This window comes from Bos mutus, chromosome 9, assembly GCF_027580195.1.
Source record: "Bos mutus isolate GX-2022 chromosome 9, NWIPB_WYAK_1.1, whole genome shotgun sequence".
NCBI classification, from domain to species: domain Eukaryota; kingdom Metazoa; phylum Chordata; class Mammalia; order Artiodactyla; family Bovidae; genus Bos; species Bos mutus.
In genome coordinates this window covers 66254944-66273949 of record NC_091625.1, presented here as the reverse complement: position 1 = coordinate 66273949, position 19006 = coordinate 66254944, and the positions used below count along the sequence as shown (strand labels likewise).

Genomic DNA, 19006 nt, shown 5'->3' with positions numbered 1-19006 from the left:
AGGTATATCATAATTGAGTCATCTCAAGTTGTTTACATATTCATAAAATATTAATCTTTGTGCATTATATGACACACTTGACCTTATGGGCACATATTAACCATGTAAATAATCCTGTATCACTGGAAAGGAAGAAATATGTTTGTTAATTAAAAAAGAAAATATTGATAAAGGAACCTGAGTCCATAAAGGAAACCCTTACCTCATATCTGGCTAAAAGTCACAGTAATACCACAGCAGAGCAAAAAGAGATGATCGGATACATTTGTAATAGAGGCACTGGATACTTGAAAATGCAAAGTCTATAATATTCTTCATGAATGAGTGATCTGTGAGGAACTCTGATTTCTGATCCAAAGAAGAATGAGAAAATGTCTGCATTCAACATCTTTTACTATTGACAAGTAATCAGAGTTATTCACATCTTCTACCTGTGATAAAATTTACTTTATACTTGTTCAGTTCTACTACTGTTGTTTAAATGAGCTGCCTTTTTAGAGTTATATTTGAGTGAACTCAGCTCTACTTAATGTAAGTTGCACACATAGTATATTATTATTATTACACAATAGTGCCACATAATGTAGCCTAAGCTCTTTATTAATTTAATGAAATTATTATACAAATATTAATTGACCATGTATTATGTGCAAGGCACTGTGCTAAGCATTGTAAACCAAATAAAACAATCGCAACAGAGCACAGACCTTTGCCCAGATTTGTCATGGACAATCTGTGTCTGCAATGAGAGGGGTCTTCATCCTTGTAAATCTTTTTGCTCATAGTTGATGTTCACGGACTTTGTTGAATTTTTGAATATATGTATCTAAGTCACAAGTCTTTCTTTGACTTTATTTGCATTTACTTACCATTATATTTGCATTATATTTGTGAACAAATAATGTATACCCCAGTGAAAAGTCTTGTCCTAAATAATGCAGAACTTAGTATCACCAACCACTTTATTCTTCAGTATTCATTAAGACTGTGTCCATACACTAAAGTAAAATTTGTATAGTGCAGTTCTAACAAGTGTGATTCTTTGACAAAATTAATTTTTGAATATATATTATTCTAATGGGCTTCCCTGGTGGCTGAGACAGTAAAGAATTTGCCTGCAATGCAGGAGACCTAGGTTCAATCACTGGGTTGGGAAAATCCCCTGGAGAAGAGAATGGCCACCCACTCCAGTATTTTTGCCTAGAGAATCCCATGGACAGAGGAGCCTGGTGGTCTACAGTCCACTGGGTCACAAAAATTCGGACACAAATGAACGACAAGCACAATCATTCTAAAGCTTGAAAGTTGCTGCTTGACTTAACTAGTCCTTTGAATCTCCTCACTAACTTTTTGAGATCTAGCCTTAAAACTGTCATTACTTGACAATCATTACTATGATTCAAAATTAATATTACCAACATTTGGAATCATTTCCCTAGAATGCATAATTTATTTTTTTCTAAAGCATTTTATATATTTCTGAAATGAATTCAGATTTTAACCTGAGTAGATATAATTATAAATTAGAATTCATAGAATGTCCCAGTTATTAAAAGACTGACCCAATGTAGCTGTGTTTTCAAATAATGAAAATAGCAGTGAAATGTTGCAAAAGCACAAGAGAAGAGTTCCTCAGTGGTGAATTCAGTTTGTTGTAAGATGTAATAAATGAATATGTGTTTTATCACACCTTTTTCCAAATATAAGCTCAGCCAGTTTTAAGCTGGCAAGAAACTATCTATTCTAAGGTATAACTAAATGTTTATTTTGTAGGCAAAACCTATTCTTGCATTTTAGAATATTAAGTACCATATATTTTAAGTTAGATAATTAGGACATAGTCATGAAATGCCATCAAAACCATCATTTTCCCCACAATTATATTAGAAAAAGAAATTATCTGATGCTCAGTGATAGCTTAATGGGCTTCCCAGGTGGTGCCAGTGGTAAAAATCCCACCTGCCAGTGCAGGAGGCATAAGAGATGTGGATTTGATCCCTGGGTCAGGAAGATCCTCTGGAGGAGGGCATGGCAACCCACTGCAGTATCCTTGCCTGGAGAGTCATGGACAGAGGAGCCTGGCAGGCTACAGTCCATGGGGTCACAAAGAGTCAGACAGAACTGAAGTGGCTTAGCACTCAAGATAGCTTAACAGGAATACAGATCAAAATACAGAACTGGGTTTAGCTGGAGTTCAAACCTTGTATATTAGAGTTACTCCCTGGGTCAGCTGGTCACTTATACACAAGTTGAAACATTATGACTACCCTCTTCGTTCATCTGCAGAATATTTCATTTCATCCCAGAATTTTAAAGAGATTAAATAATTGCACCTGAATTTTCCCACCAGTGTCACACAAGAAAACTTATTTGAATTCCAGATAAAAATGCTTTGAAATTTAAGCAAAGATGGACATAGCACTTTTCCCCCATTTCATGAGTACACAGGTCTTATGGTCCAAGTAGAATCAAATAGATGTTGTCTTAACTTAATGTTTATTTTGCAAATGTTTAGGTAACAATGGTGACACAAGTTTGAATTGGATAATGTGTATTTGAAGGTAGTGAGAGCAAGATGGAGATAGAAGAATGTGGTAAGGTATTAACCCCAGTATAATGAGTACAGATTTTGACAGTGGGAGAGCATCACATAATTTTGACAAAATAGAATGTTAGAGAAATGTAGTTAATGTTCAAAGTGGTGTTTGAGCAAAATATCAGCAGTATTGAAAATAATGCTCTTTTGCCTTCTCCATGGACGCTCATGGTGTATAGAGAATATTCAAAAAATAACTGACTGAATGGGTGGCTAGATAGGTGGGTGCCTAGATTACATGATGGAGAAAGGAAGGCAAGGAAACTAGGCCGTAACATGATCATAAAGTTATCAATACTTCCCTAAGGATGGAAGCAATTGAGATGAGAAGAAATCGTATATTGCAAGGGAGCTAGAACATGATTTAAAATAAAATTTGTTAACATTAATGCCAACATTTTGAACTTTGTTGATTCTTAAACTAGTAGTTCCTCTTACAGAAATAGGAAAGTCGTGAGAGACCTGCTTTGCACGGTTAAGAAGTGAAGAGATGGGGAGCAGGAAATGTAACGGACATCAAAATGATAATTATGTAAAGCAACTATACTCCAATAAAAATTAATTTTAAAATATGGTAATTAAGCCTTTACTCTAAAAAAAAAAAAGTCTTTACTCTGTGGATTATCAGAATGTTGGCACTGGGGCAGTCAATAGGAATGATGGTGGCTATGAGATCTGGGAGGTTTGTTGGTTAGAGGAATTGTAAAACATTGGAGCTAGGGAATTTCTCCTAAAGCTTTAAGGAGACATTTTCAATTAAAAAATGAGGAAGTATACATTGTATACTTTGTGACTTGGTATCACCTAGAAATCATATAAGCTAAAACTTAAATCAGAATCACAGAGGGTTTACTTACTAATGGGTTAAAAAAAAATCCATGGAAGGCAAAGGTGACTTTGCGTTCATATCCAACATTTTTAAGCGTTAAATCAGGAAGAATATCTACCATGTCTATCATATAATTGCTTTGAGTTAATGGCAAAAATCCTTATAAAGTCTTACAGCTGAAGGGAAGTTGTGTGAAAGAAGTCATTATGTAGCCTCCTAAAAAACTAAAAATGATGCCATACCAATGTTTAATCAAATTAAAGTATAGTATAATGAAATCATCCTTAGTTTTTTACCATAAAGAAATCATATTTTGAGTGTTGAGTAGATTCATGATGTCAGTATATTGATTTTAACCTAATTATAGAAATATTTTTAAAATGTAATTAAGAAGAATGGGGAAATATGAAATATAGGAAGAGTGAATAAAATTATTCATGTGGCTTTGGAATATTTAAAATTGCCAGAGTACTAAACTCAAGTAATATTTAGATCTAGTTAGACTTAAGTACCATTAGGTAATTAGACACCACAAGAATGAAAGAGCATAGGCCAATTTCATGTAATCAGTCAAATAACTTTTAATTTGATTTCTTATTTCTTACTTTCTGCCCTTTAATTAATTTGTAGTGATAAATAAGTATCAGGGAAAAAACAACTTTAGAAAAATGAGGAGTATATGGTTAAAGAACAGCCTACTCAGACAAATTGAACAAGGAAGATAAGAAAATTTATTTTAAAAATGAACTTTATAATTTTAGTTTGGAGCTCCATCTCAAGTTCAATGAGATCTTTCCCAAAGAGCAGACTTGTCTTCTCTTATTCCTCTCCAACATCAGCAGTTTGCTTTTGTTCTTAATAGATCTGAAGAGACAAGCTGTCGTTTGTGAAGTTCTTTAATTTGGATTGTACAACCTGTGTCAGTTTAATAGAATTAGTTAAGACTGAATGTTCACTAGATGTTCTGGATTTTTCTAGAGATGTGGGCTAATTAACAAGGAATTTATTTTTAAAGATTAAGTTAAAGATTAACAAGGTTGGGTAATTATCAATATTGTCCATTAGGATAAGAATATAAGGTTAGATTTATTCGAGTAGTATGCATATGTGAGTTTATCCATATATATGAATGTATCCATAGGATATACAGATGTATAACATATAAATATGGATTCTAAATTGAAAATAAGCAGAAAAAGAAAAGACTAGGCTTGCTTAACATAACATGTGTCAGCTATGATCTTCTCTCTCTCTCGCTCTCCAAGGGCTATGCTTATGTTTCCCCGTATTTTAAAATTGACAAGTGCCTGCTCCACATACCCCTCAGAGAGCATGTATCTTGTCAATAGCATTCCTTGGAGCTTAGAGACCCAACTTGGCAGAGGTATACGGAAATAATTTCAAATAACATAGAATTCTGCCTTAGTTAACTTTCTCAAATCTCAATTTCTGACATTAGTACAATTTCTGTCCTATTTCTAAAGGAAAGGAGATTGATACCAACCTGCCTATTTCTTAGCACAGTTTTAATGGAAAATGGGAACTTAAATAATTAGGAGGAAAAGAAAATCTTTAATATACAAATCTCCTTTCTCTTAATCTGTGCAACTTTCCTGTTTGTAAGTATGACGGAGTGTGTATTAAGTTAAACTTTTATACTCGATTCTAAACTAGCATAGAATTTAATGTTTATTGTCTTAGATGCAACTTTTATCTCTCTCTTTCTCTCTCCTTTATTTTTTGGAAGTTCATTAAAGAAAATGTTCTATTACTGCTGGCGATTCATTGAATAGCAACTATTTTCTCTATATAGAATGATCTAATTTGCCTGGAAACTCAAGATTCAAACATACAGCCCTACACACAGCCGATTTATTTTTAATTTATATGTGACCATAGTACTTTCTCTCATAATTGTCAGAATTTAAATTACATATTTTTTACAAATTTATTATATATATATGTAATATACAATAAAACAACAATATATTAATAATGTCCATTTTCTCACATGTACATTACCTTCAAATTTTGTACATTACCTAAAAAATGTATATTTTCCTAAAGAATGTCCTACAGAGAAAATTATTAATATACCAGTTTCAGAAATAGAATTAAAATTTTAATTAGTGGTGAGATAGATATTACTTTAAAGTTCAATTATTTTCTCTCCTTTCCTCTGTAAAAGACTAGCTATTAGAGAAAAGTTTTAAGACTTTTAAGAAAGGTATTAGAAGCTTTAGGTTTGAGCTTTAATAGGCCAAATACCATCTGTTTCTACAATTTGTAACATTTTATTATTAACAACTCTAGAAGAAGGAGGCAGTCTATTTCAGTGGCGAGGACAGATTTCTGTCCATCTGTGCCCGTATTGCAGCATGTCACTTGTGCTTTAGATCTGCATAGCTCTGAGCCAGTGTTGATGCCATGGCAAGGTCAAGAGGTGGAGAAGCCTGTCAGCACATCCTGTCTCTAGCGTGATGACAACCACAAGCTGTGCTTCAAGCCCCGCCCTGAGGCAGTCACTCTGTTGAGCCTTGGAGCGAGGCCTTCCACACTATGATTTCAAAGGAAAATGTTAACTTTAAACATTTTAAAATATCAGACAAAAAACTTAATGTATGATATGTCTCTGGTTAATGTCAGGTTCCTTATTAAGGGATCTCATCTCTCAACATTTAAAAATGTGCAGAGTTCTATGGTGATTTTTCTTTTCTTTCTTTTTTTTCAGGTCCTTAGTGATTATATTGGGGTTGGGGGAAGCAGAATCCATGTGAAATGCTATTTTACTGCAAAAAAGCTTGAAAATCAGAATACAGGAGATTAAGACTGACTTTAAAGACTGAAACATTGCATGTTGATATTAAACACCCCATTCCTTTTTTTGAGAAAGCTCAGTATCTAGAATCTCTAATTGTGTGCTTCGTTTTTCCTTTTCTTTTTCCAAAAAGTGCCTATCAGATTGTTGTGGAGGAACTGCATCCCCACCGAACCAAGAGAGAAACCGGAGCCATGGAATGCTACCAGGTTCCTGTCACGTACCAGAACGCCATGAGTGGGGGTGCACCATACTACTTTGCTGCCGAACTGCCCCCAGGGAATCTTCCGGAACCTGCCCCATTCACAGTGGGCGATAACAGAACCTATCAGGGCTTTTGGAACCCCCCTTTGGCTCCACGCAAAGGATACAACATCTATTTCCAAGCCATGAGTAGTGTGGAGAAGGTGAGCGTCCTCCAAGATTTTGCTTTTTCACTGCCCTGAGGATTAGCCACAGTCAAATGTTATAAATACTCAGTAACATTTGTCAGGGGAAGAAAAAAAAAATTCAGTGTGTAGGGGGTGTTGTTTCTGTTCCTAGCAGCATGCACGGTTTGGGGCCTACTGTAGGGGAGGGGCTCCATGCCAGTTATATTGCACAGGATTCCTGTTTCCTAGTAACTGCTTCTCTTTGAGCCCTCTTCAGGAAAGCCCACAAGAGCAATTGTGAGTAAAATGATTTGAAAAGATGGGTGTACTATTGCCAGGCCTCCAGCCCCTGTAAACATAGGGCATTGTTCTGTCTTTTTTGCTCAATAGTGGCACACTTCAGGAGATTAAATTTACTACAGGATAAACAGAATGCTTGTTCCACAGCAGGCTAATAAACCCTTATAAAGTTTTCAGGGGGTACAAGCCAAATAGTAAATAACTGGTAACAATCCTCTGATTACAAAGTAATAGGGCGCCTGTGGTAGATCTGACAGAACCTAAACAGAAGGCAGCCTGGCGATGGCGGGATGCTGTGCGGTTAGAGAAGTCTGTTTTCTGTTCCCTGGCGGCCCCTCCTTTTCCCATTTTGGACACAGTTGTTTTTGAACACTGCCACGGCTCCCAAATGAATATTGAAGAGGGAAAAACAACAGAAAGTTAGAAACTACCAGCGGTTCCATATGTAGGGAAATAACCTGGGCTTTCATGTCTCATGCTGTTCTCCTGAAAGATTTTCTTTCCTAAAGCATATTTTATTTATTTATTTTTTGCAGGGAGGTATAGAAAAAAAATTGAGAATGGAAACCTTCTACAACTTAAAATTCAATAGAAGAATGACAATATTATGTACTTTGTAGCTATATAGGAAATTGTTGGGTTTGAGGAATTGAGTCCCTGAGACGGGTACCTGGGAGATGATGTGGAATATCCAATTGCAGCAGTCCTATTATATCCTGGAATCATTTCATTGCACGACATAGTAATCTATTTGCATTTCTGTAAGGGATCGTGAGAACTTAGGGTATTGACTGGGTGCTTTTGAATGAAAACTTAATCTTTGTGCTTACTTGTATGGTTGGATTACAGTATAAGGAAAGGAAAATGTCCCAGCATCTTCTAAGATGTACTTCAAAGCCAGAGGCTGCTCATGATTAAAAATGCTCTTCTCATCTTCTAGTTTATTTTTATGTAAGTAGGAGTCAGCTGCCTACTTTCTACCCACACATCATTCCGTACCGCTGCCATGATGGGGCTGCTCAAATAAGAGACAACCACAGAAGTTTTATTCCATTCTGGGTATAAAGTAGCATAGTTCTGTGTTTGGGTATTCATCTTTAGAGAGGTGAGAGATTCCAAATTAACTTTTGTAACTTGGTCTGTGGTATGAGAAAAGTGTTAATGAATGTCTGTTACTTATAAAGAATTTTCTCTGGCACTCTTTAAAAGCTTTGATATGAATTTTCTCTTCTAATTGTTAATATATCTACATGTGGTTTAACCAAAGTACAGAATAGCAATAGTATGTTTCACAATTATCTTGGAAAAAAAGTATTAAAATTGACATGGCTTCTACCAACAGAGACTGGTAATCCTGATGGAGTTAACAGCAATTGCTTTTAAGAAATCAAAATTCCTTTGAGCCTTTATGGTACTCTGAAATAGTCTCTTGGAGTGTACTGTGAAGGCTTTAGGTCAAAGTTAAATAATAAAAGTGCAGATTTTCATTTTTAATTACTAATTTTTACCTCAATGCTTTACTTTAATTTAAAAATAACAAATGCTTAGGAGGAAAGTATATAAAGTCTTGGTTTATCTGTCTATAAAACTACCCAAGATGGAGTTACATACACATCTTGAAAACAAATAGCCTCTGTTCTGTTCACCGCCTTTAACATCCCATCCAACCTCTTGGATTCAAGGATATATATTCAAAGATATAAACTGAATGAACTAAATTTTGGAGGAGCAAACTGCAGACCTCGAAGTGTGTTTCACCCTCCTACTACCAGTCCACAACATTTAAAAACAAAAGGAAGAGAAAAGATTTTTTAAATTCTGAAATGTCTTGTCCTTTCCCATTTCTCCTTCAACTTCCTGATCTCATCTGTCTAGCAAGAGGAAGAAAAATAATCCCACCAAAAAATATTTAATCCCTAACACCTAAATTAAAAAAGAAAAAAGAGCAGATGAAATATACTGCAACTGTGATGCAATTTTATGACTTTCATCATTTAGCTCCTTAGTCATGCTAGAATCAAAGCAAAACTGTCTAGTATTCAGCTTTGGTCTGAATCTACAGGTATGAAATGAACAAGAAATTTATATTTGGGTCTGATTTGTATTAGCTTTGCAAATATATTTTTCTTTATGATCATTCAAAAAGTACAATAAATTCAAATAGAATGCTGGATTGTTTGTCCTAGCAAGATATCCTGTTTCATTACAAGGTAAACAGAGATACCTAAGTCTTTAGAAAATACTAGTTTTTTAAAGTTATTTTACATTTTTTAGAAATCTCTGTGAAAACATCTAAAAAATAGTGTCTTTAATGCTGTGATTCTATTCCTTGGAAACCTAATTTATAACCCCAGATTAATCTTCATACTAGTTGTAGTTTATGAAATAGGAAACATTACCTATAACTGACTATTTTCATTTTTTTATAACTGACTTTTTTTTTATTCCGTCAGGAAACTAAAACCCAATGTGTACGAATTGCCACCAAAGGTAAGAGGTTTGCTTTTTTTTTTCCCCCAAATTCCATTTGCCAACTTTCTAAAATGAAAGAGCTTTGTTCCCTGCTTCAGGGCTAATTAAATGTGGCACTTCTATTACAGAGTATTTGTAGTTGTGCCCAGGTAAACTGCCAGCCAAGGTTTTTGACTCACTTGGGTGTCTTTAACAAGTAATGGTGTGCTACTTTTTATCCCCGGTACTTGACTGGAGGAATCTTGTTATGACAATAAGAAGGATTTAGAAAACTTCAGAAGGGTTTGTTTCTGCCATTTTAGTGTCTGAGAGGTCTTGTGCTGCTGATTAGCTGCTAATTAAAACCTCAGCAATATCTGCTCAAAACAGCAAATGTCTTATTTAACAACCTCTGTTACTTTTGGTTGTAGACAATTAAACACAAAAGACTGAGCTAGTCTAGGCATATGTAACGGTAAGGATGGAAACAGGTCCATATCAGTAGAATAGATGGATTGAAGATTTTTTCCTTTTTTATTTAAAAAAATTTTTTAATCCAACTATTGCCAAGAAATTAGGTCTGGGAACAGCCAGGGCTATTTCTCCTGACACTGCATATTATAGTTTAGTTGTGTTGTTTCTTTAAGAGACAGCATTTTCATCTTTGAATGAGTATTTAGAGTTCAGAGTGGGAGAAAGTCTCCTGTATTCCACTATGTTTATAATCCTTCATTTAAGAGTTATGTAACTGTGCCAACAGGGAAAGAGAGCTACTTGGTGTATTCTAGCAAGAGAAATGAGAAAAAGCTGTCCGCACACAGACATAGGGCTCCGCAGAGGGTTGAGGCTCTGGGTGGTTTGCTGCCAGAATTAGTATTAGGTCCCCATTCATAGCAGTAGTTGATTCATTTAGAGGAAAAAATGAATGGCCATATTCTGTTTGTGCTGGCATCTTTCCTTTCATCATTTTTCTCCATCTAATCATCAATCTGCTCAATTAAGCGTTTGTTTTATACTCTTGATTTGTAAAGGCAATAACAAAAGACTTTTCCCTTGACTCATGAGGAGTAATAAAAAAGCTTCACAGAAGAGAAAGTAATATACACTTTTCAATTCAAATACTAGGATTCCTCATGATATTTTTAAAAATAAAGCAAACTTAAATGAAGGAAAAGAGAATGCATACATAGATGCATGAAGTGTATAGGCATTTTATTTTAAAAACTTGGCATATGTATCAAGAGTTAAAATTGAAATTTTTAGAATATAATAGCAGAAGGCATTTAACTCCTAAGTTTTTCAGATTTAAAACAAAACCAGAAATGTAAAATGGTCTCATATCAGCCTTCAGGAAGTTTTTTAAATATGCATATTAGTGTTAGTCACTCTGTCCGACTCTGCAGCCCTATGGATTGCACCCCATCAGGCTCCTCTGTCCATGGGATTTTCCAGGTAAGAATACTAGAGTGGATAGCCATTCCATTTTCCAGGGGATTTTCCTGACCCAGGGATTAAACTTGCATCTCCTGCATTGCAGGCTGATTCTTTACCATCTGAACCATAAATGATTCTAAAATTTTAAGTTTTTTTGTTCAGCTATTTGGATTTATATATGCTTAAGTGTTATTTTGTCCCTCACTCATACAAATAAAATTATGATGACCAATAGCATATGATATTTTGACTTCAGGAGAATTGAAATTTTGGAAATCAGATTTACCATGTGGCAGAATATTTGCCAGCGACTCAGAGGTAATAAGATATAGTCCATTTATGGGAATTTCTTCTTTGCCTGGAAATCCAACCCTGCTGTGCTTCTGGGTCTTAGGTTGACAGTGTTGTTTCTTGAGTGAAAGAAATCTGGCCTTTGCCCCTTCTTACTGTTCTTTTAAGTTGAACAAAATAAAATAAAATTCTCATTCTAAAAATAATAATGTTAGAGTACCTCAGTTCAGCTGAGTCGCTCAGTCATGTCCAACTCTTTCCTACCCCATGAATCACAGCACGCCAAGCCTCCCTGTCCATCACCAGCTCCCGAAGTTCACCCACACTCATGTGCATCGAGTCGGTGATGCCATTCAGCTATCTCATCCTCCGTCGTTCCCTTCTCTTCCTGCCCCGACTCCCTCCCAGCATCAGGGTCTTTTCCAATGAGTCAGCTCTTCACATGAAGTGGCCAAAGTATTGGAGTTTCAGCTTCAGCATAAGTCCTTCCAATGAACACCCAGGACTAGTCTCCTTTAGGATGGACTGGTTGGATCTCCTTGCAGTCCAAGGGACTCCGGAGAGTCTTCTCCAACACCACAGTTCAAAAGCATCAATTCTTTGGTGCTCAGCTTCCTTCACAGTCCAACTCTCACATCCATACATGACCACAGGGAAAACCATAGCCTTGACTAGACAGACCTTTGTTGGCAAAGTAATGCCTCTGCTTTTGAATATGCTATCTAGGTTGGTCATAACTTTCCTTCCAAGGAGTAAGCGTCTTTTAATTTCATGGCTGCAGTCACCATCTGCAGTGATTTGGGAGCCCAGAAAAATAAAGTCTGATACTGTTTCCACTGTTTCCCCATTTGTTTCCCATGAAGTGATGGGACCAGATGCCATGATCTTAGTTTTCTGAATGTTGAGCTTTAAGCCAACTTTTTCACTCTCCTCTTTCACTTTCATCAAGAGGCTTTTGAGTTCCTCTTCACTTTCTGCCATAAGGGTGGTGTCATCTGCATATCCGAGGTTATTGATATTTCTCCCAGCAATCTTGATTCCAGCTTGTGCTTCTTCCAGCCCAGCATTTCTCATGATGTACTCTGCATATAAGTTAAATAAGCAGGGTGACAATATGCAGCCTTGACGTACTCCTTTTCCTATTTGGAAGTCTGTAGTTCCATGTCCAGTTCTAACTGTTGCTTCCTGATCTGCATATAGGTTTCTCAAGAGGCAGGTCAGGTGGTCTGGTATTCCCATCTCTTTGAGAATTTTCCACAGTTTATTGTGATCCACACCGTCAAAGGCTTTGGCATAGTCAATAAAGCAGAAATAGATGTTTTTCTGGAACTCTCTTGCTTTTTCCATGATCCAGCAGAGGCTGGCAATTTGATCTCTGGCTCCTCTTCCTTTTCTAAATCCAGCTTAAACATCTGGAAGTTCACAGTTCACATATTACTGAAGCCTGGCTTGGAGAATTTTGAGCATTACTTTTCTAGCATGTGAGATGAGTGCAATTGTGCAGTAGTTTGAGCATTCTTTGGCCTTGCCTTTCTTTGGGATTGGAATGAAAACTGACCTTTTCCAGTCCTGTGGCCACTGCTGAGTTTTCCAAATTTGCTGGCATATTGAGTGCAGCACTTTCACAGCACCATCTTTCAGGATTTGAAAGAGCTCAACTGGAATTCCATCACCTCCACTAGCTTTGTTCATATTGATGCTTTCTAAGGCCCACTTGACTTCACATTCCAGGATGTCTACCCCTTACTATTATTGTGAAGATTAAAGTAGTGTGTATATATGAAATGCCTAAATTGCACTTAGTGTAACTATGAGTTAAGAGTTAACTGATCACCATAATTACTATATTCATTTAGCATTTTTTGCATGGAAAGAAAACACACTATTAAGGTAAAATTAACTTACCTGACTATGTTTTTATTATTATTAGAGAATAATTGCTTTACAATGTTGTATTGGTTTCTGCCATAAAACCATGCAAATCAGCCATAAATATACCTGTGTCCCCTTCCTCTTGAATCTCCCTGTCACCCTCCAACTCATCCCAACCCTCTAGATTTTCACAGATTACCAGGTTGATCTCCCTGTGTTATCCAGCCACTTCCCACTAGCTATCTATTTTGCATGTGATAATATATATGTTTCAATGCTGCTTTCTCAGTTTGTTCCACTCTCTCCTTCCCCTGCTGTGTCCGTAAGTCCATTCTCTATGTCTGTGTCTCTATTCCTGCCCTGCAGAGTTTCACAGCGTACAAGTATAGTCACCTATGGTATATAAAACTTTTCAGTATGAAAACTAAAACTTTTGCTGCAGGGCATTTTGAAGATACACTTACTAAATGACATAACCATATTGATTAGGGAGGGATGAAGGAACCTTCTGGGCAAGGGATGATTGGATATTTCACAGGTATCTAGTATATATATGCAAAAACCTATTAAATTATATACTTAAAATTGTGTGCACTATACTGACTTAGGGCACTGAAAATTCTTTTGCGAAATGTGAAAGAATTTAAAAGCCAAGAGCCACGCACCTATGGACACCTTATCTTTGACAAAAGAGGCAAAAATATACAATAGATTAACGACAATCTCTTTAACAAGTGGTTCTGGGAAAACTGGTCAACCACCTGTAAAAGAATGAAACTAGAACACTTTCTAACACCGTACACAAAAATAAACTCAAAATGGATTAAAGATCTAAACATAAGACCAGAAACTATAAAACTACTATAAAACTCCTAGAGGAGAACATAGGCAAAACACTCTCCAACATACATCACAGCAGGATCCTCTATGACCCACCTCCCAGAATATTGGAAATAAAAGCAAAAATAAACAAATGGGACCTAATTAAACTTAAAAGCTTCTGCACAACAAAGGAAACTATAAGCAAGGTGAAAAGACAGCCTTCAGAATGGGAGAAAATAATAGCAAATGAAGCAACTGACAAACAACTAATCTCAAAAATATACAAGCAACTCCTGCAGCTCAATTCCAGAAAAATAAACGACCCAATCAAAAAATGGGCCAAAGAACAAAATAGATATTTCTCCAAAGAAGACATACAGATGGCTAACAAACACATGAAAGATGCTCAACATCACTCATTATCAGAGAAATGCAAATCAAAACCACAATGAGGTATCATTTCACTCCAGTCAGAATGGCTGCGATCCAAAAGCCTACAAGCAATAAATGCTGGAAAGGGTGTGGAGAAAAGGGAACCCTCTTACACTGTTGGTGGGAATGCGAACTAGTACAGCCACTATGGAGAACAGTGTGGAGATTCCTTAAAAAACAAAGTAGAACTGCCTTATGACCCAGCAATCCCACTTCTGGGCGTACACACCGAGGAAACCAGAAGGGAAAGAGATACGTGTACCCCAGTGTTCATCACAGCACTGTTTATAATAGTCAGGACATGGAAGCAACCTAGATGTGCATCAACAGATGAATGGATAAGAAAGCTGTGGTATATATACACAATGGAGTATTACTCAGCCATTAAAAAGAATACATTTGAATCAGTTTTAATGAGGTGGATGAAACCTGAGCCGATTATACAGAGTGAAGAAAGCCAGAAAGAAAAACACCAGTACAGTACACTAACACATATATATGGAATTTAGAAAGATGGTAACGATAACCCTGTATGCGAGACAGCAAAAGAGACACAGATGTATAGAACAGTCTTTTGGACTCTGTGGGAGAGGAGAGGGTGGGATGATTTGGGAGAATGGCATTGAAACTTGTATAATATCATATATGAAATGAATTGCCAGTCCAGGTTCGATGCATGATATTGGATGCTTGGGGCTGGTGCACTGGGATGACCCAGAGGGATGGTACAGGGAGGGAGGTGGGAGAGGGGTTCAGGATAGGGAACACATGTATACCTGTGGCAGATTCATGTTGATGTATGGCAAAACCAATACAATATTGTAAAGTAATTAACCTCCAATTAAAATAAATAAATTTATATTTAGAGGAAAGTAGAAAAAATAAATAAATAAAAGCCAAGAGCAAATAGTCCATACACTAGAACAGCACGATCATTTTGAAAATATTTTAACCTGTGAAAATTATCTAAAAATCGTCCTGTGTTTCCTGCTTTCTCGGAAGTCACATCTGAAAGCAACACATAAAGAGAAAACAGGTGTTTATTTGACTAGTAGAGAAAACATGTATAATCAATGTCATAATTTCTAAAATAAATAGTGATATGAATATATATTATGAGACAAAAGAAGTGTTCTGGGAGTTAGGGTCATTGATGTTGGGATCATTGATCCTGCTCTCTGACTCACATTTATATTAAGAAGTCTTTGAGACATATGTGTCAGGAATGGAGTGGAAGCATTTAATATAAATTGCGCTGGAAATCATGAAAGTCATAAACTGTTTATAAAATAGCATATCCAAAGCCAAAACTATGAACATACAAAAAGGAATTTAGTCCAGTGTTATCTTTGAAAAGCAAAAAGGAGAATAAGTCTCAGGAAAGGTTCTTGTGGTACATTAAGAAAAGGAGGCAACCTTAAAAAGTCACTTGTCCAGTGAAGAGCACTGTGCAACCTGGATACTCAGCATGTATAGGCAGAAGTCTCTCGGATCACTGAAACATCACTGTTTTAGGCTACTATCAGTTTGCTTTCTGTCTTTTTACTTATAATTACCTATAATGGTCTAAATTGGTATACACCCACAAAATTATTTTTAAATTAGCAGCTAAGAATCTGGTGCCATGGTACCATAAAGAATATATACCATGATAATTTTATTTTTGTTTCTCAAGGAAATTATGCTGTGAGTGATATTCTAATAGTCAGATTTAAATGTGAAAATAATATACAAATTATAATAGAAATCACTCAATGGATTTTAAAAAGTACTTCTCTGGAAATATGTTTTATCTGTGTTTAACACTAGAATATTATATCATTTAAAATGTTCTCAATATGAAATAATCATTTATGTAACCATGTACTCATTTACATAAAATTATTCTACAGGCAAGCAAGCATTGATGAGTAATCAAGATATCAAATAATTCCCTAGAATAAAACCAAGAAATAAGACCAATAGTATATGAAATTGAAAGTATTATCATCTGTTTATATAAGTAATTTGATTTACACTTTGAACCTATATTTTGTTCAGTTTTCCCTCAGATGAATTTCTGGTTTTCTAAAAGAAAACTGGCAACTTAAATTTTTAATTTCATGGTGGTTTCTATGTTGATTAAATCTGTCCATTCCAATAAAAAGTATCAAATCTGATAAAACAGAAAAGTGTAGTATAAGTAAATTTATTGGAACAGAGCATTTAAGGTGAGAAAGGAGTTTCTTTTCTTAAGTTACTGAAATACAGCTATTTTTTTACGTTATCACAAACACAAGTTTTCCGGTCAGAAATGATTTTATTCCAGATCTCCATTTGTAAGTAGTTTGCTTTGGCAAACTGCTGTTTGTCTACCCATTAACCATTCTTTGACTTATTCCAATTTCATTTGGATGTCAATATGCCAGCCATATATCTAGCATTTATCTAATACCTGTTATACACCAAAAATTCTAGGTTCTGGGGACAGAGCAGTGAATAAATATAGACAAAGTCCTAACTTCTGTGAACTTAAATTCCAGTAGAGGGAAACACACCAGACAGAAACACATATGTGATATGGTGAGGGTAGGGGATGAGGAAACATGTGTCTAGGGCATTGCTATTTTGTGTACGTTTATCAGAGAAAGAGGGACAACAGAGGAAGAGGTGATTGGATGGTATCACCAACTCAATGGACATGAGTTTAAGCAAGCTCTGGGAGATGGTGAAGGACAGTGAAGCCTCATGCCCTGTGTAGTCCATGGGGTCTCAAAGAATCGGACACAACTGAGAGATTGAACAACAACAACAACATCAGAGAAAGACACTCTGTTAAGGTGAAGGAAACAAGGGAGGGACCCATGCAGGGGAGAGTCCTCACAGCAGAGGGAAGGTGGCCTCAGCCTCAGGGGATGAATCAGACTGGTCCTAATTAGTGATTGCCAACAAAGGTCCATATAATCAAAGCTATGGTTTTTCCAGTAGTCATATATGGAGGTGAGAGTTGGAACATAAAGGAGGCTGAGCACCGAAGAATTGATGCTTTTGAACTGTGGTGTTGGAGAAGACTCTTAAGAGTCCCTTGGACTGCAAGCAGATCAAACTAGCCCATCCTAAAGGAAATCAGTCCTGAATATTCATTGGAAGGACTGATTCTGAAACTCCCATACTTTGGCCACCTGATGCGAAGAACCACCTCATTAGAAAAGACCCTGTTGCTGGGAAAGATTGAAGGCAGGAGGAGAAGAGGACGACAGAGACTGTTGGATGGTATCACCGACTCGATGGACATGAGTTTGAGCAAGCTCTGGGAGGTGGTGAAGGACAGGGAAGCCTGACATGCTGCGGTCCATAGGGTCTCAAAGAGTCGGACATGAATGAGCACTGAACAACAACAACAACAACATACTTTAGCTTAGTCAGAACAACCTGGAGGGCTTCGAAAAATGGATTGTTGGGCATCAGCTCCAGAGTTTCTGAATTAGTAGGCCTGGAGAGAGGCCCAAGAATGTGCATTTCTCACAGGCTTATGCCGACACTGATTCTACTACTACTCAGATGATCATGCTTTGAGATCAATCACTGGGCTTCTAAGAAAATGTTTTCTTCCTGAATTTTAGAAGGAGAGATGGCAAAGACAACCACCAACTCATCCATCTTATCATGAGCATTATGTTGTAAGGATTTGATATTTAAAAAATGGAGAGCCAAATTGGCTAACAAGAGGAGAACAGCAAAGAAAACAAGCCAACTCGGAGACCTAACAACTCTGAGCTGAGCAAGCCATTGCTGGAACTCCTTAAACTGTATATTTAAATGTGAAACAAATAAATGTCCTTATTATCAAAACCACTAGTGGTGGGTAATCTGTTACCTGCAGCAGGTATTGTCTAAACTGATGTTTGGTTTTTATTTTCCCTTAGTAGTGAAAAATAAAATTGACATTTAAAAATATGGAATCTCTTATTAGGTATCAGTCTAGAGTATCAGTTTAGTTCAGTTCAGTCACTCAGTCATGTCCAACTCTTTGTGACCCCATGGACTGAAACACACCAGGCCTCCCTATCCATCACCAACTCCCGGAGTTTACTCAAACTCATTTCCATTGAGTCGGTGATGCCATCCAACCATCTCATCCTCTATTGTCCCCTTCTCCTCCTGCCTTCAATCTTTCCCAGCATTGGGGTCTTTTCAAATGAGTCAGTTCTTCACATCAGGTGACTAAAGTATTGGAGTTTCAGCTTCAGCATCAGTCCTTCCAATGAATACCCAGGACTGATCTCCTTTAGGACGGACTGGTTGGATCTCCTTGCAGTCCAAGGGACTCTCAAGAGTCTTCTCCAACACCACAGTTCAAAAGCATCAAATATTTGGCACTCAGCTTTCTTTATAGAGTATCAGGAATCCATTTGCCTCTTGGATGTAGGGACTTTGATAGGATTTATCCTAAGTCCCTGAGAGCTGGGAAGGAAGAACCAACATGGTTCTCCGAGAAGCCAAGGGAAGAGAATTCCAACCACTGAATTATTCATATCTCCATTCACCCATTTATTTAGTATCAGCTTATTTATTCTTTTGATAAACCCAAGGTTGACCTGTAATTGTGAAAGGTGTTCGTTTAACTCTTGTAAGTTCCCATCCCAGGAATGGTCTAAATCAGATCATTATTAATTCAGAGTATTACTAATGTTAAACAATGATGATATAGATCTTTGCCAATCCCTCAAAATAATGTGACTTCAGTGCTAGCATACATTTTAAGTGTGCATTCCAATATTAAGAAAAATTTACTTGTCACAAAGGTGTAG

At 36.5% G+C, this 19006-nt stretch overlaps 1 protein-coding gene across 2 annotated transcripts in view; it reads left to right on the top strand.

Annotated features, from left to right (window-relative positions):
- The window catches only part of PTPRK (protein tyrosine phosphatase receptor type K), a 619393-nt gene that overhangs the window by 503790 nt on the left and 96597 nt on the right, over nt 1–19006 (top strand). For both annotated transcript variants that reach the window (XM_005897592.3, XM_005897591.2), the window contains exons 12-13: nt 6377–6650; nt 9368–9404. In XM_005897592.3, coding sequence (XP_005897654.1) covers nt 6377–6650; nt 9368–9404 — 311 coding nt within the window. The remainder of the gene's footprint in view (nt 1–6376; nt 6651–9367; nt 9405–19006) is intronic.